A 22,945-nucleotide genomic window follows, 5' to 3' on the forward strand; every position below is an offset into this window, starting at 1 on the left:
TAAACCTAACCCCTAATCTTAAAATAGCCATTGTCTTCATGGGGACATGGGAATGAGGGAGAATCTTCCTTGTTTCTATCCTTGTGGGGACTTTTGGGGATTTCAGGTCCCCACATGGATAGAAGAATAAGACCACACACACACACACACACACACACAAACTGTGCCTAATGGACCAGCTGGGTAAAGGGTTGGAGAACACACACCTGCTTATCCTTGGGATTGAAGCTCATTCACACACTTCATATCTTCCCTGATGCCAACCTGCTGTTAGCCTGAGCCTTGTATGAGGTGCCATTTTGGGGTCTGCTTCAGCATGCATGTTTACCATATAAGATCCATTAGGGGTTTGGGTTAAGGGTTTGGGGGTTAGGGATTAAGGTTAGGGTTAGATTCTGCTCCTTCATACATGTTTGAGTGTTTGTGTCCATGGCAGCCTGTCATTAGCATGCAGAACACACCTTTTTCTGCTTGCTAATATGTTGCTGAACACGCCTCTCTATGCTTGTTAGTGTGTTTACTGTGTTTTTACTGTGTTCCACCTTTCAATCAGGCCAAGCCCTGGAGCCACAGCACAGCACCCCGATGTGACAGACTGAACATTACCTCCCCAGATCACTGCTTCACCCTGTCACACACACACACACACCTCCCAAGCATCTCCTACTCCTCACCCTAATCAACAAATAACCTTCAATTCATTGCATTTTCATCTCTTATCAAAATGAAAAGATACCAGTAAATACATTTACACAATACAATTGTATTTTTCGAATTATCTTTCTTAAAAACGTTTGTATATTGTCCCATACAATAATCTGTACTCTAAAATGTTGGCGACCCCACTGGGTCGCGATCACGACTTTGAATATAATTTCCCTAACCTCATCCTTGTCCTGGGAAAGCTGTGACTGAGTTTAATATGTGTTTTCCACTCCACACAGTGTTCCAGCTTTTACAGCCTCCTGGCTCCATGGAACAGACTTGTGAGGCCCACTGACCAGTCTAATGGGATGGACTGTAGCATACAAATATCTAGAGCAGGAGAACACATTCAGACTGGAGAAGTGATGTGCACTTATAAGGAGTCGGTTGAGGAATCAACTGTATTTGACAGTCCTCTGGAGGAAGTCGAGCCTAAAGTATGACAACATTGGTTCCTATTGCTTTGTTCTCCATATCTGTGATTGGCTGGCTGGTGTTTCCAACAGATCTCTCTGTGAGGCTTCCTGTTGTTCCTGGTGTAATGACGACCATGTGGAGTCATCAGTTCTGTCACCAGCTCCATCTGGACACTAGCTGAGACCGGGACTGGGACATATGGACACATGGACACGTGGTGCCTGTCCCAATTACTGTTATTACTGTATTGCTACTATATTACTGCTATCACAATAGAAGCAGAATATGTCATGTAATCATGTAATAATTTGAGTATGGCCATTAAACACAAGGTCAGATCCTATGAAACCAATTTGTGATGTTAGTTATGGCAGAGAACAAAGAGTATTCAACTGAGAGTGAAAATACAACTGTCCAAACTGTCTGTCTGACTGTCTTCAGCTATAATACATCCACAACAATGAATAGTGCATTACTGGGCTATTAGACTGGAAGAACTTGACTAGACTCTCTCTGTCAGTGTCGTCGTCCTCTGTTGTCATTATGTTCTTCCTCTCAGTGTTTCAGTGAGGACAGTCTCTGTTTCAGCCTCTGGGAAATCACTTCCGCTGTTTCCCATTGTCCCAGATGTCATAATTCTCTGTTTTTATGGCCATAATACCCAGGCCTCCATTTAGTTAATAGAGCTGGAATCCCTTTCATGTTAAAAATGAAATTCTTAGGAAATTCAATGTGTTTAATTATATCAAGACTGGAGCACAATGTGTCCGTAACAATTAACTTCTGTCCTATAGGCTGAATCCATGCTACAGCCTACATCTGTAGACTACTACAGAGCCCAGTTATTGCTCTGTAGACTACTACAGAGCCCAGTTATCGCTAAACGACCCACATTAAAAAGTAGCCTTATTCACAGCATTCTGTTCAAACCGATTAAAGTGAAGTGTTGACTCACTTAAATGTTTATTTTCTTTAAACCTGGAAGGCAGGGCTGTAGTTAGACTCAGACCAACATAGACAGACAGCGGAGCCAACCGAGCTACTCCCTAGTTGTTCTCCCTGCTGTATAACTGTGACCAATGCTGCATTGTCACATCAGTATTGTCAGTATAGAGCAATGTGTCTGCTGTAGCCCCAAAGCCTCACTGTTATGTGTAACTAGTTGTTGTCATGCTGATTTAAGACTGTGTGATAGGGAGGACATGACTAAAGGAAGCCTGACCCCATGGAGCCAGAGGCCCCCAGGCAGACCTCCAGCCTGATCCCCCCACTCCTAACCCTGTCCCAGCCTGACCCCCCTACTCCTACTCCTGTCCCAGCCTGACCCCCCTACTCCTACTCCTGTCCCAGCCTGACCCCCCTACTCCTACTCCTGTCCCAGCCTGACCCCCCCTACTCCTACCTCTGTCCCAGGCTGACCCCCCCTACTCCTACCTCTGTCCCAGCCTGACCCCCCCTACTCCTACCTCTGTCCCAGCCTGACCCCCCCCTACTCCTACCTCTGTCCCAGCCTGACCCCCCCTACTCCTAACCCACTTCCCTGACCCCAGACTAACCTTCACTCCCTGCCCCAGCCACGGAGACCACTGACCCAGCCTTACACACTTCTGGAACCAGGCCTCTGACTCCTGCCTTTCACCTTTACAGCCAGGCAGACTCCCAGCCCTGACCCCCCCTACCCCTTCCCTTTTCCAGCCTAATTGAGCAGGTGGACTCCCAGCCCTGACCCCATGTAGCTCCAAACCCTGACTACCAGCCCTGACCCCATATTCGGACCATGCCCCATCTGAACTATCACAAACTACTGATTCAGACGATGCCTAGAAACCCCTCAGAGGGAAATGAGCCCATACTTTATTTGCCACTGCTCTGCTCTGTTCTGTTGACATCATGCCATTACAGCATGCAGGCCAGACAGTCAGACACTAATATGAATTCCAGCAGCATTTTGATAGTAACCTCATATTATAATGGTGACTGTGTTGGACTGAGTGGGACTGGGTCGCTGCTTTGCTGTTATGTAACAGTGTGGAACTGAGGGACAGTCTGAATGGGTTTGGGCCTAATGCTTTCTACAGCCTGACTGGATGAATTACACAAGAACAGGAAAACAGCTACAGAACTACTGGTATCTACAACAGAGACGTCTCAGACAGAAAAAGAAAGAAAGAAAGAAAGAGTCAGAGCTGGGACAGAGAACAGAGAAATAAAGGACACACACCCACCTGGCCCAGGCCCCTTTTAGCTCTGTAGGCCCCCAGGCAGACCTCCAGCCTGATCCCCCCTACTCCTACCCCTGTCCAACAGAATTTTGCCGGTAGCCCTGTGTAGCTCAGTTGGTAGAGCATGGCGTTTGCAATGCCAGGGTTGTGGGTTCGATTCCCACGGGGGGGCAGTATGAAAAATGTATGCACTCACTAACTGTAAGTCGCTCTGGATAAGAGCGTCTGCTAAATGACTAAAATGTAAATGTAAATAATGGTGACTGTGTGGGACTGCCCCCCAACCCATCTGCATCTTCTCATTCTCAGCTGGATGTGGTTGTAGTGAAGAATGTTTTTGCCATGCACAATGCACAGAGCCAGGGTGGGTAACAGGTAAAAGTCTCACTTTCCATTGCAGATATAATTTTAGAGCTCCTTACATGTATATTCATTTGGACTATTCAAGATGTTACTGATACACTGTGAAAGTCACTCAAAATATTAAATGTTTTTTACGTTTCTAAAAGAATGAAAGGCTACACACAGTTATTTAAGATTTAGGAGTCTGTTTCAGAGTTTCACTTCTTAGTCTCCAGCACCGCCCCTCCTCAGCTCTCCTCCTCTCCTCTCCAAGCGTCACCCACTCAGACACCCTCCTCCCCAAATAGTTTTTACCATCCATTATTTCTTATCCCTTCCCTTCCTTTCAGCTGCACAGGGGAACAATAGTGCTCTGTCGGAATACCAAGAACATTTTTATATATTCGTTATTTTATCCAAACAAATTAAAATATATATATTTTCACAAAAGCAAGGATTTTGACTTTTTTCGGATTGTTTTCACCTCTTATTTTCAATGGATAAAGTTGTAGCCTATTGAAACGTCAGTAACGTTTTGAATGCCAATAGTATATAATTAAACAAACCTGGAATTACATGAATGCGAAGGCGCCGAATCATCATTTGGATCAAAATGAGCACTTGAAGGGATTTTGTCTATAAAGAAATGAAGAATCTTGATATCGTCGGTTTGAAGGATTGCGAGGTAAATTGACAGTTATCATTCTGAGCTCCCAAATTAAATGCCTATCCTACTATTCATATTATGACGGGGGAAATTGCTGTGAAATTGCCGCCAGGTGCAAAAACGTTTTTCAACTAAGTATTTCCATGCAATGCAAAGTTGTAAAGTTGTATCATACATATTTAAGCACCGAGGAAAAAGTATGATTGTCTTCAATTTCATCACTCTCTGTGGCAGCTGGTTTAGCAGTCAGTCAAATAATAGAGAAAGGTCAGTATCCGTATAGAGGTCAGTATCCGTATAGAGGGAGCTCAGTATCCGTATAGAGGTCAGAGGATGATCGTTAACTGCTCGCCTGTGGATTATTAAAGGACAGGTTCTATGAAGCAGATTCGCGCGCAAAACAATAGGAAACAGTTGTCGTAGCCGCTCGGATTTGATGCGTTAAATTCAGCCTATTAGTTGCTGACTTTAGATAACTCATTCTTCTCCTTTGTGAAGGATAACTTGAAATGTCAGAGCAATGTCAAAGATAGCGTGGTCGTTTTCACTGCTGGTCAGGATGTTAGAAAAACCAGACTGAGACTGTAGCCTAATTTGCACGGGAATGTCAGCACAAGCCTTGAGAATGTGTATCAGTGCTGTGTGTGTCAGTGCCATCATGCCCTCTGTAGTACACTGGACAATTGAACACAATTATTGACCCAGTGTTTAGGAATGCAGAAACTATAGCTGCATTATAGTTGTTACTGCAGAGACTGTGTGTGTGTGGCATTCCATGAATGCATGCATGCCTTTGTGTTTGTGTCACACTGATGTATATATTTCTATATCGGCAGTGAGGGTCCCTCCTATTGAAGATGGTTCCCAGTGTGTGTGGTGTGTCTCTTGCTGTGGTGGTGGTGTTGGTGACCCTGGTGTCTCCTGGTGGTGCCTGCCCTCGGCCCTGCTCCTGCTACCAGCCCACTGAACTACACTGCACCTTCAGGTCCCTGCTCACCATACCACAGCCTCTACCGCAACACACACTACACATCAACCTAGGGTAAGGCTTGCGCACAAATGCACACACACACACACACAAAGGCATTCCATTGGCTGATGCTGTTTCTCTCTGGTATCTGATAGGTTCAACAGTATCAACAGGATCCCAGACAGCTCATTGGCCGGTCTGAGGAGGCTGGAGCTGCTGATGCTTCATGGGAATGACATCTGTGAGATTCCTGATGAAGTGTTCCAAGATCTGTCCTCCCTTCAGGTACTGAGGCTTATAGAGTTGCCATGGAGAGGAGAGGGGTCGAATGAGCTAATAATTGGAAGCAAATGTCCATAGTTCTATTGAGCTTAGACACACTCTGCTATTGTATTGTGTTATTGTGTTCATTTGACTCACATTGATGTGTATGTAGGAGTGCTGGAGGAGTTTATACCATGTATTTTCAATTATCATACATCCCTCTCTTCCCCCCAGGTCCTGAAGCTGAGCTATAACAAGCTGAGGGAGATCTCAGCAGAGAGCTTCTCAGGCCTGTCCTCACTACTGCGCCTCCACCTGGATCACAACCGGCTGCAGTTCCTGCACCCCCAGGCCCTGCTCTGCCTCCCCAACCTCAGACTGATCCGACTGCAGGGGAACAGGCTCCACCAGCTGCACCCCCAGGCCTTCTGCACTCTATCCCTGCTGCAGACATTCTGCTACTCCACCCTCAGGTGGGTTTTCTTTTGCCTTAATTGTGCATTTATTAATCTATTCACTCTTAGTCTTAGGTCACACCTAACAGTAGTGCACTAGAGTAGTGCACTACTTAGGGAATAGGGTGTCATTTGTGACTGGACTATCCCTCTCCTCTCCCAAGGCATCTGGATGTGTCCAACAACAGTCTGACTATCCTGCCTAGGGACACACTGAGGACTGCCCCTCTTCTGGAGTCCCTGGCTCTGCAGGCCAACCCCTGGACCTGCGACTGCAGCATGGCTTGGCTGCAGGCCTGGAGCATCTCTCACCCAGGTGACTATCACACTACACTAACCCCTAATCCTACACAGAGTCTTAGGGATGTAACATTCACCAATATGCATCGGTCGCCAGTCATATTAGTCCGCGGGATCCCAAACCATAGCTGTGGGAAGATATTTGAGGATGGGGGTGCTACAGACGGCTATATTGACGCACTACAGATGGCTATATCGGTCCGCTAACATAGGACTAGTAAAAGCCAGTGCACTACTTTAGTCTTTTTATTTTTTGTATATATTTTTTTATTCCGATTTCTTAGTGGGTGCTGCAGCACCGTCAGCACCCCTACTTCCCACGGCTATGCCTCAAACCGATCCAAATGTAACATTTTTGCCTCAAATTACTTTCTTTCTACCTTCCGAAAAACCTCTCATCTTTTGTGACAACTGAGTCATTCCACCTCAAAAAGCACAAGAAAGAGGATTTCGACAACCACCATCTCAGATTGTTCTGGAATCATTTCTGTTAGAAAGAGAAGATTAGCATTCCTGAAACATTATTTTGTTTAAATATAATTTGATCTCTGAGAAATTAAGCTAATTGATTGCACCCAAATTCGCAATTTTAATTTAAAGGATTCATATCAGAGGAGGCTGGTGGGAGGAGCTATAGGAGGATGGGCTCATTGTAATGGTTGGAATGGAATTAATGGAACGGTATCAAACGTTTGACTCCGTTTCATTTATTCCATTCCAGTCATTACAATGAGCCCCTCATCCTATAGCTCCTCCCACCAGCCTCCTCTGTTTCACATACTCTTCAATAAATATAGAAGTAATCCCACCCTAACAAATCAAATCAAATCAAATCCAATTGTATTGGTCACATGCGCCGAATACAACAGGTGCAGACATTACAGTGAAATGCTTACTTACAGCCCTTAACCAACAGTGCATTTATTTTTAATAAATATAAAACAACAACAAAAAAAGTGTTGAGAAAAAAAGAGCAGAAGTAAAATAAAATAACAGTAGGGAGGCTATATATACAGGGGGGTACCGGTGCAGAGTCAATGTGCGGGGGCACCGGCTAGTTGAGGTAGTTGAAGTAATATGTACATGTGGGTAGAGTTAAAGTGACTATGCATAAATAATTAACAGAGTAGCAGCAGCGTAAAAAGGATGGGGTGGGGGGGCAGTGCAAATAGTCCGGGTAGCCATGATTAGCTGTTCAGGAGTCTTATGGCTTGGGGGTAGAAGCTGTAGACTTGGCACTCCGGTACCGCTTGCCGTGCGGTAGCAGAGAGAACAGTCTATGACTAGGGTGGCTGGAGTCTTTGACAATTTTGAGGGCCTTCCTCTGACACCGCCTGGTATAGAGGTCCTGGATGGCAGGAAGCTTGGCCCCAGTGATGTACTGGGACGTACGCACTACCCTCTTTAGTGGGTGATGGTGATTTCAGATCAAAAGTGGGGGGCACAGCTAAGGTGCCTACATACACCACAGACATATACATCATTTACACACATGCACGCACCCATTTACATTTACATCATTTAGCAGACGCTCTTATCCAGAATGACTTACAAATTGGAAAACACGCACACACACACACACACACACACACACACACACACACAGAAGTCAGCTCAGACAGACTCCCAGCCCTGACCCCATATTCGGACCATGCCCAATATGAACTATCACAAACCACTGATTCAGACGATGCCCAGAAACCCCTCAGAGGGAAATGAGCCCATACTTTCTTTGCCACTGCTCTGCTCTGTTCTGTTGACATCATGCCATTACAGCATGCAGGCCAGACAGTCATACACTAATATGAATTCCAGCAGCATTTTGGTGGTAACCTCATATACAGTGTATTCTGAAAGTATTCAGAACCCTTGACTTTTTCCACATTTTGTTATGTTAGTCTTATTCGAAAATTTATTAAATTGTTTTGTTTTTTTCTCATCAATCTACACACAATACCCATAATGACAAAGCAAAAACAGTTTTTTAGAATGTTTTGCAAATTTATAAATAAAATAAATAAACTGAAATATCACATTTACATAAGTATTCAGACCCTTTACTCAGTACTTTGTTGAAGCACCTTTGGCAGCGATTACAGCCTTGATTCTTCTTGGGGATAATGCTACAAGCTTGGCACCCCTGTATTTGGGGCGTTTCTCCCATTCTTCTCTGCAGAACCTCTCAAGCTCTGTCAGGTTGGATGGGGAGCATCACTGCACATTTATTTTCAGGTCTCTCAAGAGATGTTCGGTCGGGTTCAAGTCCGGGCTCTGGCTGGCCCACTCAAGGACATTCAGAGACTTGTCCCAAAGCCACTCTTGCATTGCCTTGGCTGTGTGCTTAGGGTCATTGTCCTGTTGGAAGGTCACCTTCGCCCCAGTCTGAGGTCCTGAGCTCTCTGGAGCAGGTTTTCATCAAGGATCTCTCTGTACTTTGCTCTGTTCATCTTTCCCGAGATCCTAACTAGTCTCCAGTCCCTGTCGCTGAAAAACATCCCCACAGCATGATGCTGCCACCACCATTCTTCACAGTAGGGATAGTGCCAGGTTTCCTCCAGACGTGACGCTTGGCATTCAGGCCAAAGAGTTCAATCTTGGTTTCATCAGACCAGAGAATCTTGTTTCTCGTGGTCTGAGAGTCCGTCTACCATAAAGGCCTGATTGGTGGAGTGCACTGTATCTGAGAGAGAGAGAGAGAGAGAGATAAAGAAAGGAGACACACCCACCCAGCCCTGAGAACAACAGCCGCTGTACATACAGTGAGGGAAAAAAGTATTTGATCCCCTGCTGATTTTGTACGTTTGCCCACTGACAAAGAAATGATCAGTCTATAATTTTCATGGTAGGCAGAATAACAAACAAAAAATCCAGAAAAACGCATGTCAAAAATTGTATAAATTGATTTGCATTTTAATGAGGGAAATAAGTATTTGACCCCCTCTCAATCAGAAAGATTTCTGGCTCCCAGGTGTCTTTTATACAGGTAACGAGCTGAGATTAGGAGCACACTCTTAAAGGGAGTGCTCCTAATCTCAGCTTGTTACCTGTATAAAAGACACCTGTCCACAGAAGCAATCAATCAATCAGATTCCAAACTCTCCACCATGGCCAAGACCAAAGAGCTCTCCAAGGATGTCAGGGACAAGATTGTAGCCATACACAAGGCTGGAATGGGCTACAAGACCATCGCCAAGCAGCTTGGTGAGAAGGTGACAACAGTTGGTGCGATTATTCGTAAATGGAAGAAACACAAAAGAACTGTCAATCTCCCTCGGCCTGGGGCTCCATGCAAGATCTCACCTCGTGAAGTTGCAATGATCATTAGAACGGTGAGGAATCAGCCCAGAACTACACGGAGGATCTTGTCAATGATCTCAAGGCAGCTGGGTCCATAGTCACCAAGAAAACAATTGGTAACACACTACGCCGTGAAGGACTGAAATCCTGCAGCGCCCGCAAGGTCCCCCTGCTCAAGAAAGCACATATACAGGCCCGTCTGAAGTTTGCCAATGAACATCTGAATGATTCAGAGGAGAACCTTCTGATCACCAGGTGGCGAATCGCATCTCTGCATGTCTGGCAGACATATCAGTATGGATGACGGATCACCACCTCAAGCTGAACCCTGGCAAGACGGAGCTGCTCTTCCTCCCCGGGAAGGACTGCCCGTTCCATGATCTCGCCATCACGGTAGACAACTCCGCTGTGTCCTCCTCCCAGAGTGCGAAGAGCCTAGGCGTGACCCTGGACAACACCCTGTCGTTCTCCGCCAACATCAAGGCGGTGACCCGCTCCTGCAGGTTCATGCTCTACAACATTCGGAGAGTGCGACCCTGCCTTACACAGGAAGCGGCGCAGGTCCTGGTCCAGGCACTTGTCATCTCCCGTCTGGACTACTGCAACTCGCTGTTGGCTGGGCTCCCTGCCTGTGCCATTAAACCCCTACAACTCATCCAGAATGCCGCAGCCCGTCTGGTGTTCAACCTTCCCAAGTTCTCTCACGTCACCCCCCTCCTCCGCACACTCCACTGGCTTCCAATTGAAGCTCGCATCCGCTACAAGACCATGGTGCTTGCCTTTGGAGCAGTGAGGGGAACGGCACCCCTGTACCTTCAGGCTCTGATCAGTCCCTACACCCAAACGAGGACATTGCGTTCATCCACCTCTGGCCTGCTGGCTCCCCTTCCTCTGCGGAAGCACAGCTCCCCCTCAGCCCAGTCAAAACTGTTCGCTGCTCTGGCACCCCAATGGTGGAACAAGCTCCCTCACGACGCCAGGACAGCGGAGTCACTCACCACCTTCCGGAGACATTTGAAACCCCACCTCTTTAAGGAATACCTGGGATAGGCTAAAGTATTCCTTCTAACCCCCCCCCCCAAATTGTAAAGTGGTTATCCCACTGGCTATAGGGTGAACGCACCAATTTGTGAGTCGCTCTGGCTAAGAGCGTCTGCTAAATGACGTTAATGTGCCCTTGAGCAAGGCACTTAACCCTAATTGCTCCTGTAAGTCGCTCTGGTTAAGAGCGTCTGCTAAATGACTAAAATGTAAATGTAAATGTAGAACTGGGTGAAAGTGTTGTGGTCAGATGAGACCAAAATCAAGCTCTTTGGCATCAACTCAACTCGCCGTGTTTGGAGGAGGAGGAATGCTGCCTATGACCCCAAGAACACCATCCCCACCGTCAAACATGGAGGTGGAAACATTATGCTTTGGGGGTGTTTTTCTGCTAAGGGGACAGGACAACTTCACTGCATTAAAGGGATGATGGACGGGGCCATGTACCATCAAATCTTGGGTGAGAACCTCCTTCCCTCAGCCAGGGCATTGAAAATGGGTCGTGGATGGGTATTCCAGCATGATAATGACCCAAAACACACGGCCAAGGCCACAAAGGAGTGGCTCAAGAAGAAGAACATTAAGGTCCTGGAGTGGCCTAGCCAGTCTCCAGACCTTAATCCCATAGAAAATCTGTGGAAGGAGCTGAAGGTTCGAGTTGCCAAACGTCAGCCTCGAAACCTTAATGACTTGGAGAAGATCTGTAAAGAGTAGTGGGACAAAATCCCTCCTGAGATGTGTGCAAACCTGGTGGCCAACTACAAGAAACGTCTGACCTCTGTGATTGCCAACAAGGGTTTTGCCACCAAGTACTAAGTCATGTTTTGCAGAGGAGTCAAATACTTATTTCCCTCATTAAAATGCAAATCAATTTATAACATTTTTGACATGCGTTTTTCTGGATTTTTTTGTTGTTATTCTGTCTCTCACTGTTCAAATAAACCTACCATTAAAATTATAGACTGATCATTTCTTTGTCAGTGGGCAAACGTACAAAATCAGCAGGGGATCAAATACTTTTTTCCCTCACTGTAGAATCACTGGTCACTTTAATAATGGAACACTGGTAATGTTTACATACTGTTTTACTCATTTCATATGTACTGTATTCTAGTCAATGCCATCCCATTCAACTAACGCTGTATATATACTATTCTATCCTATGTATTCTACAGATATACTAAATATTCTATCCACATAATGTCTATACACACACACACACACAGAAGTCAGCTCAAACAGATCCAGCTCAGAGGCCCAGCTCATGACTTCCATCAGCAGCAGATTTGAATTTAGAATGGAAAATGAATGTGTTTATGCAAGAAATTTTAGTGCATCAAACTGTATCACATCAATCTGAATCACATCGATTCATTCCTCTAATCAAACCGAATCACACTGAATCGTTTGAAAATAAAACGTATCGTTCCTGTACCGTATCGGAGCCCATGTATCTAGATACTTGTAACGTATACGCAGGGAGTCAGGAAGCAGGTGCAGAAGGTGAGTTTAATAATAATAATCATCATCATCATGAAGATAATGAAAAACAGGAGAAGCATACTGAACGTCACCAAAACCAATACTGCCTGATGACAGAGGCTACTGAGGGCTATATGAAGGGAGAGTAATCAGGGTGGTGATGAAGTCCAGGTGTGCGTAACGATGGGGAGCAGGCATGCGCAATGACGGTTGCCAGGTGTGCAAAATGTGGGTTGCCAGGACCGGTGGTTAGTAGACCGGCGAAGTCAAAACGCCAGAGGGAGGGAGCCGGAGTAGGCGTGACAATACGTATCGAGTATTCATGAAAGGGAAAGATGCAAATCAAATTCAGATATGTTTATCCCCGTTTCGTTCCATTTGCTTCCATTTAAGAAACGTTTTTCAACAGAATCGGTGGAATGAATACACCTCTGATCACGTGTAAACACAGTTCACTTTCATAGCAGCCACGTTGTATTTCTTCTCGCATCTATGTGGTCTCCTCCTCTCACCTTTTCCCTTCGCTTGTGGACTTCAATGCACAACACATCAGCTGTATGTGACCAGGCGAAAAAACCTTTCTAAGCCAAACCATATCATAACCTACACACAGCCTACATCGTTGACACCATATTACCTAAAGAAACGTCATAGTCAACATAGCTAATAGAACTAACGTGTTAGTAAACCCGCCACAATCATGCAGTAACGTTACAGTGTACAGTCAGTAAGCAGTTTAGCACTTACACCGGTGGGCCCCAGTGGCAATACATTTGTAAAACCAAAAGCTTACCTTGACTTGGAAGAGTTCCAGTGTTGTGTTGGATAGTCATAGCCAGCTAGCTAACATAGCATCCCTCTGTTTGAGCAGGGTGTTGGAGTAGGCTAAACTAGCTAGCTGCATTAGTGAAGTGAAACTGAAAGTGAAAAAAATACGAAATTTCTCTATCTCTCTCTTGCTTCTCCTTCATTTTGGAATAGATACATTTGTTCAAAACTGTTCAACTATTGTTTTTGTCTCTCTTTGAGTCAACTACTCACCACATTTTATGCACTGCAGTGCTAGCTAGCTGTAGCTTATGCTTTCAGTACTAGATTCATTCTCTGATCCTTTGATTGGGTGGACAACATGTCAGTTCATGCTGCAAGAGTTCTGATAGGTTGGAGGACGTCCTCTGGAAGTTGTCATAATTACTGTCTAAGTCTATGGAAGGGGGTGAGAACCTTGAGCATCCTAGGTTTTGTACTGAAGTCAATGTACCCAGAGGAGGACGGAAGCTAGCTGTCCTTCGGCTACACCATGGTGCTACCCTACAGAGTGCTGTTGAGGCTACTGTAGACCTTCATTGCAAAACAGTGTGTTTTAATCAATTATTTGGTGAGGTGAATATATTTAGTATAGTTTTATCTAAAACTGATGTTAAATGTTTTACAATTTTAATTTTTATGGAATTCACTGAGGAGGATGGTCCTCCCCTTCCTCCTCTGAGGAGCCTCCACTGCTACCTACTGAGTCTCAATCAGAATCAATTGAATTGGGATGCTTATTTGGGTGAGGAAATACTGATTCTTCTCTTCTCTCTCAGGGGTGTTGAAATGTCCAGGGCCGCAGTGCCCGGTCTGTGCCTCACCCAAACACATGAAGGGTTGTGGCCTTTTGCAGCAGAAAGACCTATCCTGCACCCCGCCTGTAATCTCCACCAATCCCAGAGCCTCATCTCAGGAGGATGGCGAAGTTCAACCAATAGAAACTTTTAGAGAAGCTTTAGGCGATGCCTCCCTGGGGATGTCCGACCAACAGGGGAATGCCGTTGATCTGAAGTGTAACATCACACACTCCTCACAGACTCCTGACATTACCTCACCACACCTTTCCTCCTCCTCCATCCCCCTCTCCCTCTCCCTCTCTCTCTCCCTCTCTCTGGACTGTGGGGTGGATGTGCACAGCTATGAGAGGCTGTGGAGGCTGCTGGCCTACTACAGTGAGACGCCTGTCAGGCTTCAGAGAGAAATCATGTTGAGTAAAGCCCCAAGACTTGCCTACAGGTATGAAAATACATAAACACACAAGACACAATCCTGTGTTATTATCCTCTTTACCTGTACAATTTTGTTTTAACCCTAACACATAGATCAAATCTGTCCTTTCTTGTCCTTCAGGTACAGGCAGACAGCAGAGAAGGAGGGCTACTACCATACAGGGGTCAAGGCCAATCTCCAAGCCCAGCCTGCCTGGTTACTGCAGCCCCATGTCAGTCTAGAGCTCAACAGAGCTCAGTCCAGTGCCCACAGGGTTAAACTGACCCTGTCCACCCTGGTATCTGCCCCCCCAGACCCCCCATCCCCACACTCCTGGGTCCTCATCCAGACCAACCACACCCACACAGCTTTTACTGCAGCTGCAGACAGCCAGATCCACCTGCCCTGCCCTGTCCTCAGCTCTATTGCAGACCTAAGCTCTCGAGACCCCAGGCTCCAATGGGTTTTCCCAGATGGTTCAACAGTCTCCTCTCCCTACCGCAGCTCAGATGGTAGGATCCGGGTGTCTGGCCAGGGGCTGGTCCTGCAGAGAGTGGATCACTCTGATGCTGGACTGTACTACTGCGTGGCCCGGGCGGGGGGAGATGTTGATGTTCTCCCCCTCCGTCTGGCGGTGGTAGAATCATCCAACCCTCCCCCAGGGGAGGAGCTTGGCCCTGCTGTGACTGGATTGGTTGGAGACCCTGTCAGTCTGCCGTGCGAGGCCTCTGGTACACCGAGGGTTGAGGTGAACTGGGTTCTTCCTGGCGGGAGAGTGGTAGGGAGTAGGAACAAGGGGAGGAGAAAGGGGGCGGCAGGGGTGAATGTCTTGGCCAACGGTACCCTGTCTCTCCCCCTCCCTGCGCTGGGAGACGCAGGCCTGTACCGGTGTGTAGCGGTGAACCTGCACGGTGCTGACTCTCTCTCCACCAGACTGACGCTCATCCCGCATCCTTCTGACACCTCATCACGCATGAGATATCCCATGAGGCCACAATCTGCGTTGGGGGTGTCCAACAGGGTACCAGCCCCTTTGAGTGAGGAGGTTGAAGAGGGGGGGTCAGGAGATGACGAGGGGGAGGAGGAGAACATGCTGCCCACCAGGGCAGGTTACAACAGGACACGGCGCCCCCCCATCAGATCCCACACGGTGAGGATGGAGGGAAGCAGACCACCCCAAAAGGGCAAGAGGCCCTTGAGGAGAGGCTTCCCTGTGGAGCAGAGGAGGAACAGGCTGGAGGGCCGGCGGAGCTTTAACCTAGCCAAGCACAAGATAGACCCTCAGAAATGGGCCGACCTGCTGGCTAAGATACGTGAAAGGACTGCCCCTAAAGACTCCCTGTATGTACCACCCCCAACGAGATCACATACTACCACCTCAGCCCCAACTGAAGCACAGACAACCACCCCAACTGAAGCACAGACAACCACCTCAACCCCAACTGAAGCACAGACAACCACCTCATCCCCAACTGAAGCACAGACAACCACCTCATCCCCAACTGAAGCACAGACAACCACCTCAACCCCAACTAGAGCACAGTCAACCAGAATACAGACAGATAGCAGACATAGAGAAAACAATGACACAACCAGAACGCAGACAACCAGAACAAATCCAGGCAGCACACAGCCAGAAAGTACACAGACAACCAGAAGAAAGCCAGGCAGCACACAGCCAGGCAGCACACAGCCAGACAGAATACAGACCGAGAGAATACAGACAACTAAAACACAGACAACCAGAATACAGCCAGACACCACACTACCAAACAGCACACCAGAGGTAACAGTGGGAAGAAACTCAGATCAACGTCCTGTATTGGACTCAGAGGCTGATTCCTCAAAGAGTTCTTCCATAGATGTCCCCAGTCTACAGGAAGAGGGGTTAAACGCCGTCCACACATCACTATTCCCAGACCTGCTAACAAAGGATAGAGTGGCCCCAGAGACACCAAACACTGCAGATCCGAGCAATAACTTCCCTCAGACCCCTCAGTCAAACACAGAAACAGAGACAGGGACAGAAACAGAGACAGAGAGTTCTCCTAAAAGCACAAAGCCAACCTACAATGTCAATGACATTAGCACAGAGGAAAGGAGACAGAGTGTTACTCCTGTAAGGACCACAGGTGAGGGGGAGAGGACTGGAACACCAAACTCTGGAAAGGTAATATTCTCCAATTCTGATCCGTCACGACCCAGAAGCCCCTGGAATGCCAGCAATAGGCCTGGCCAGAGGAGACGCATCAACAGACCCAGAGGACGACCCACGCCCCGCCAGAGCACCCCAGGTCCAACCTCCCCTCGCCAGAATACCCTAAGTCCCACTACCACCAGAGCAGCACTTACAAAGCTCAGCGAACTGCCAGTAGCTACTACTACCATTACTATAAGCACTATTACAACTACAACTACTACTCCATCCTCTACTAGGATCACTGCTCCATCAAGCACATCTGTCTCCCCCCCTGCCTCCCTTCCTGCCTTGCCCCCTTTGCCCCAGACACACACAGACAGGGTGACTCACTCAGCAAACACTGCTGCTCAGCTCCCTGACAGGTCCCAAACGACTATCACACACACAGGCAAACATACACCCACAGTTACTCACAGTCACACAGAAAAACAGAGTTATTCTGAAACAGAGGGTCAGGTCGGGGCCACTCCAAAAGAGCAGGATCCATCTGTCTTCAACCAACACAACCCAGAGGATGTCAAAGCAACATCCCCTCGGTCTGGAACCACACCAGGTGGAACAACACCTACTGGTACTGAGAAAGAACCCAGTGAGATAGAATCCAGTGAGATAGAACCACTCTACCCAGAAACTGAGGAAGAACTCAGTGAGATAGAACCACCAGCAACTGATGAAGAAGAACCCAGTGAGATAGAACCACCAGCAACTGATGAAGAAGATCCCAGTGAGATAGAAACACCATCAACTGATGAAGAAGAACCCAGTGAGATAGAACCACCAGCCTCTGAAGAAGAACCCAGTGAGATAGAACCACCAGCAACTGATGAAGAAGAACCAAGTGAGATAGAACCACCAGCAACTGATGAAGAACCCAGTGGGATAGAACCACCAGCAACTGATGAAGAACCAAGTGGGATAGAACCACCAGCAACTGATGAGGATCCCAGTGAGATAGAACCACTCTACCCAACCACTGATGAAGAACCCAGTGTAATAGAGGGTGTCAAAGCAACTCCCCCTCAGTCTAGAACAACCACACCAGGCAGAACAACACCTACTGGCACTGAGAAAGAACCCAGTGATATAGAACCAGTCTACCCAGCCACTGAGGAAGAACCCAGTGAGATAGAACCACCAGCCATGGATGAAGAACCCAGTGAGATAGAACCACTAGCAACTGATGAAGAACCCAGTGAGATAGAACCACTAGCAACTGATGAAGAACCCAATGAGATAGAACCACCAGCAACTGATGAAGAAGAACCCAGTGAGATAGAACCACTAGCAACTGATGAAGAAGAACCCAGTGAGATAGAACCACCAGCAACTGATGAAGAACCCAGTGAGATAGAACCACCAGCAAGTGATGAAGAACCCAATGAGATAGAACCAGCAGCCACTGAAGAAGAACCCAGTGAGATAGAACCATCAGCATCTGATGAAGAACCCAGTGAGATAGAACCACTCTACCCAATCACTGAGGAAGAACCCAGTGAGATAGAACCAGTCTATCTAGCACCTGATGAACCAGAGGAGAGACAGCCAGAGTCAGACATAGACAGCTCTTTTTCATCTACAAAACAACTACTGCCCCCAACTACAGCTAATACAGCAGCTACCACGGCTTCAGCCATCACCTCCTCTACAGTCATCACCTTTATTAGAAGAACTACCACTATAACTATTCCTACAACTACAACTACTACCACTAGTCCTACAACTGCTACCACTATTCCTACAACTACTGCCACTATTCCTACAACAACTACCACTATACCTAAAACTACTATTACTATACCTAAAACTACTATTACTATACCTACAACTACTACCACTAATCCTACAACAACTGTTTCTACAACTACCACTACTATTCCTACAACTACTACCACTATTTCTACAACTACTACTACTATACCTACAACTACTATTTCTACAACTACTACTACTACTACTACTACTACTACTACTACTATTCCTACTACTATTCCCACTACTACTACCACTCCTACTAGTACAACAGTCTGGAGGAAACCAGGAGTAAACTCCATCTCAGACTCACATGGTAGTCGCTACCGCCCCCCATCTTACCCCACCTACTCACAACACTCCAGCAGCCGGCACCCCTATGTCATCACTAGGCCTGACCCAGTCAGAACTCCACTTCAAACTCCACCCCCTATAAAACACGCACCCTCTCTACCACACCCTGTCAAGCCAAAACTTCTTCTCCCAGATGTTTTAGAGACCCCTTCCTCTGCAGTCCCCACCAACAGAGCTCCCTCCAGCCCCCCAAAGGCCTCCCCACCCACCACAGGCACTCAGGCTGTGCTCAACCCTGCCTCCACCCCTCCTCATTCCCTTCCAGCGTCTCCAGACCGTAGTATGACTGCCCAACGCCCCCCTCAGCCCTCCGTCTTGCGTGTCCGGCCCCGTATCGCTCCCCCTCACATGCGCCCCATGTCTGTCCCAGCTGAGATTGATGCCCTCCTGCCCTGCGAGGCCATTGGACAGCCTCCTCCAACAATCACCTGGACCAAGGTCTCCACAGGTACGCTATACACTCTACTCTCAGTTATACACACAATACATGCTACTGTCACTCACATACACACAATATGTACTTTGTCATACACACACGTTACTCAATACACTCACTACTGTCACTCTTACACACAATATGTACTTTGTCATACACACACGTTACTCAATACACTCACTACTGTCACTCACATACACACAATATGTACTTTGTCATACACACGTTACTCAATACACTCACTACTGTTACTCACATACACACAATACGCCACTCAATATGTATTTCTGTCTGTCCTAGGAGCTGTGATGTCACTGGACTCCAAGGCAGAGCGTTTCCAGGTCCTACCCAACGGAACCTTTCTCATCCGGAGTGTGCAGGTCCAGGACCGGGGGACATATATCTGCAGCGCACAGAACTCTGTGGGCCTGGACCGTGCCATGGTGACCCTGGAGGTCTGGTCCCGCCCACCCCACATTCAGCTACCCAACCACAGAGATGCAACGGTGCACCAGGGGGGTGAGGTGAGGTTGGAGTGTCGGGCTCAGGGGGTGCCGGTCCCTCTGCTGTCCTGGGTGCTACCTGACCGCTCCGTCCTAACCCCCGACCCTAACCCCAACCCGGACCTTGGCTCTCACTCCCGGGTGTCTATATTCCCTAATGGTACTCTGCGTATCTTGGTGGCCGGCCCAGCAGACAGAGGACTGTATCGCTGTGTAGCCTCCAACCCATCAGGGGCTGGCAGTCTGTCAGTCCGACTCCATGTGTCCTCCCTGCCTCCAGCCATCCAGCAGCCCAGAGAGGAGAGGATAACCCGGCCCGCTGGTATGCCTCTCTACGCCCAATGCTCTGCCCGGGGAGCCCCCGCTCCCTCCATCCGCTGGAGGACCCCTGACGGCACCCTTCTGCGCCCATCTCAATTCCTCAACGGGAACCTGTTTGTCCTCCCCAATGCCACCTTGCTGATACGCAAGCTGGCCACTAAGGACTCTGGGAGCTACGAGTGCCTGGCGACTAATGCGGTGGGTGGGGATAAGAGGACGGTGAGGGTGGAGGTGACTGGAGATGGAGGAGTAGGAGGAGGAGAAGTTGGCTCCACGGATAAAATGACCTTCTCTTCCATTAACAGTAACTTTGAGCTTCCCCCCTCCTCCCCTGTCCTTAACCCTCCCCTCCCACCCTCCTCCCCCCTCAGTAAGGCTAGGATTCTCTCCACCTCTCCATCCAGTTCTATAGTCATATATGGTGAATCTCTGCTCCTTCACTGTTCAGCAACCGGCAACCCAGAGCCTAGAGTGGTCTGGAGGACACCTGGCAAGAAACGAGTGGATGCCCACTACAGGTGTGTGTTTGTCCATATTGATTACTGATCTGTTTTTCTGACAAAACTATCGGTAGAGTTGAAAATGCGATGGAAACACATTGAACTTTAGATTGTTATTCGGTACATGAAAACTTAAGCGGAAAATTATATTTTGTGTGCACTGTCATCACGCACTGATTTTTATCCGCAACAAGTCCATTTGGTGGAAACATGCCACTGCTGGGAAAATGTACATATTTTCTTTATGCGGATTCTAGAATATTTGCATGAAAATCTGTCGCCAATTGGATGGAAACCTAGCTACTGTCATGGAAAGAGCAGTTGTTCCTAATGTTTTGTACACTCAGTTTCTGTGTCTTGTGCTTATCTAACCTTATCCTCTCTGGGTTGTATTTACAGTTTTGACAAGCGGATGAAGGTGCACAGTAATGGAACCCTGTATATCCAGTCCGTGACGGAGAAAGACGGGGGGGGCTATTTATGTGTTGCGCGAAATAAGATGGCTGACGACTACCGCATCCTCCAGGTCACCGTGGTCACAAAGCCTGCTAAGATTAAGCCAAAGCAGCCATCCAATCAGAAGGTGGTATCGTATGGAGCAGCTCTAAAGGTAGACTGTCTGGCGACCGGCCAGCCCGACCCCGCGGTAAGATGGAGCCTGCCGAATGGAACCTCAGTGAAAAGTGTCCTGTTGCAGGTGGAAGAGAGAAGGGGGCGCAGTCGGCGACTGGTGGTGTTTGACAATGGAACACTGTTCCTCCCCTCAGTGGAGATGGGGCAGGAGGGGGAGTATGTCTGCCATGCTGAGAACCATGGGGGTAGGGACACTATGAGGGTGATGGTCAAAGTCCTCACCTCACCCCCCTCCTTCCCCAGCACCAAATATGAGGTAATCAAGGTGCAACAAGGGGGCCAGGTGGCTCTGAACTGTGGGGCCAAAGGACAGCCCGTCCCTACGATCACATGGCTCTCTCCAATGAATCGTGTCCTCCCAGTGGAAGGATCAGGTCCGGTTGGGGTGCGGCAAGATGGGTCCTTGGTGATCCAGGGGGCTAGAGGGGCTGACGGAGGAAATTACACCTGCCGAGCCAGCAACGCTGCTGGGGAGAGGAGCAAGGTGATGGGGGTGGAGGTGATGGTGACCCCACCCAGCTTTACTCTGAATGGGGCTGGGGGTGGGATCAATGGGGCAGACAGACAGACAGCTGTTGTTAGTGGTAGTGGACTCAGTGCTGTGATCTCCATCAGTCAGTCTGCAGGGAGGGATCATAGGGTCAGTGCAGGTAATTGTGTCAATAATAATGGAGACAGGAATGTAGGGGACCAAAGGGTCTCAGCAGTTAGAGGCCAGACAGTTATTCTGCCATGTCCATCCCAGGGCTTCCCTCCACCCCGCCTGGCCTGGTTGCTGCCCGGTAACGGGGTTCTCCCGGTGCCCTACTATGGCAGCAGACTCACCGTGCACCGCAATGGAACCCTGGAGCTGAGGGGGGTGAGGGCAAGCGACGCCGGCATGTTGGTGTGTGTCAATCGCAGTGAGAGGGGCGAGGCTCGGATAATGGTACACCTGGAGGTCTCAGACACAAAGGACACACCTCACTCCAGAGGCTCAGTGACCACCGAGAAACCTTGCCCTGTAGGCCCAGTCAGCACAGAGCAACTTCGCACAGGAGGCCCAGACACAGAGGAGACACCAAGCCCCAGAGGCCCAGTGACCACAGAGAAATCTCGCCAGGAGACACCTCGCCCCACAGGTCCAGTCACCACTGAGAAACCTCGCCCCAGAGGCCCAGTGCCAGAGGCAGGAAGGAGTGTCGTCCTGGAAAGGAAGCCTGTGGTCACCAATATATCAGGCTCTCTGGTCAGCATCATCAACGGAGAAAATCTACAGCTACCCTGCCCCCAGACAGACAGCCCCAGTCAGGGCTCCAGCCAGACACAGTCTCTGACCTGGAAGTTGCCCAGCGGGGTGGTCGTGTCTCGGGGCCAGACAGCAGGGACGGGTCGGTACTCAGTCCTGGATGACGGGACTCTGACGGTGCAGAAGGTGTCTGTGTTCGACAGGGGGACCTACTCCTGCCAATCCACCAATCAGGACACGTCGTCTATCCTGACAGTTCCAGTGATTGTCATCGCCTACCCCCCTCGCATCACCAACGGCCCCCCTCCCCTCACCTACACCCGTCCCGGGGTTGCCGTTCAGCTAACCTGCTACGTCATAGCAACCCCCCGAGCGACCATCACCTGGGAGATGCCAGACCAATCCCAGCTCAGGGTCACAGGTCAGGCCCGTCTCTATGGCAACCGGTACCTGAGTCCCCAGGGTTCCCTGGTGATCCAGAACCCGACCAGCAGAGACACAGGGTTCTACCGTTGTTCTGCATGGAACGTCATTGGAGCCGACACCAAGGCCACTTATCTACATGTGATCTAACAGAACACACACACACACACACACACATCATTTTTGCCCAAAGAAACTGCAAAGTTGAGTGCAGAAAATACTGTTAAACTAAAGACTGAAGTGTTGATAAAAGGTTGTAAATAGAGAATTTAAAAAACACATGCATCTTATAGCCAGAGTGTGTTAAAGTTGGAAAAGCAATCAGCAGCTCTGAGAAGCACCAGCATCCATCAGTAATAAATAACAGTGTCAACACATACTATATCAGGCAGTAATAACATCAGCTGTTGAAATACA

The 22,945-nt window shown here is 48.3% G+C and overlaps 1 protein-coding gene across 1 annotated transcript; it reads left to right on the forward strand.

Moving 5' to 3' along the window:
• Positions 1–5,210: 5,210 nt before the first annotated feature.
• LOC311128843 (matrix-remodeling-associated protein 5-like) lies at positions 5,211–22,678 on the forward strand (the record flags this gene model as incomplete). Its single annotated transcript, XM_084161065.1, has 11 exons — positions 5,211–5,395; positions 5,479–5,608; positions 5,822–6,060; positions 6,207–6,358; positions 13,749–14,208; positions 14,323–15,494; positions 16,935–17,873; positions 18,645–18,932; positions 19,221–20,048; positions 20,157–20,262; positions 20,644–22,678. 11 exons carry the CDS (start codon positions 5,211–5,213, stop codon positions 22,676–22,678), a joined length of 6,534 nt encoding a protein of 2,177 aa, XP_084017191.1.
• Positions 22,679–22,945: the final 267 nt, after the last annotated feature.

Source organism: Coregonus lavaretus (genome assembly GCF_964263955.1).
Source record: "Coregonus lavaretus genome assembly, chromosome: 5".
Taxonomy (NCBI): Eukaryota; Metazoa; Chordata; class Actinopteri; order Salmoniformes; family Salmonidae; genus Coregonus; species Coregonus lavaretus.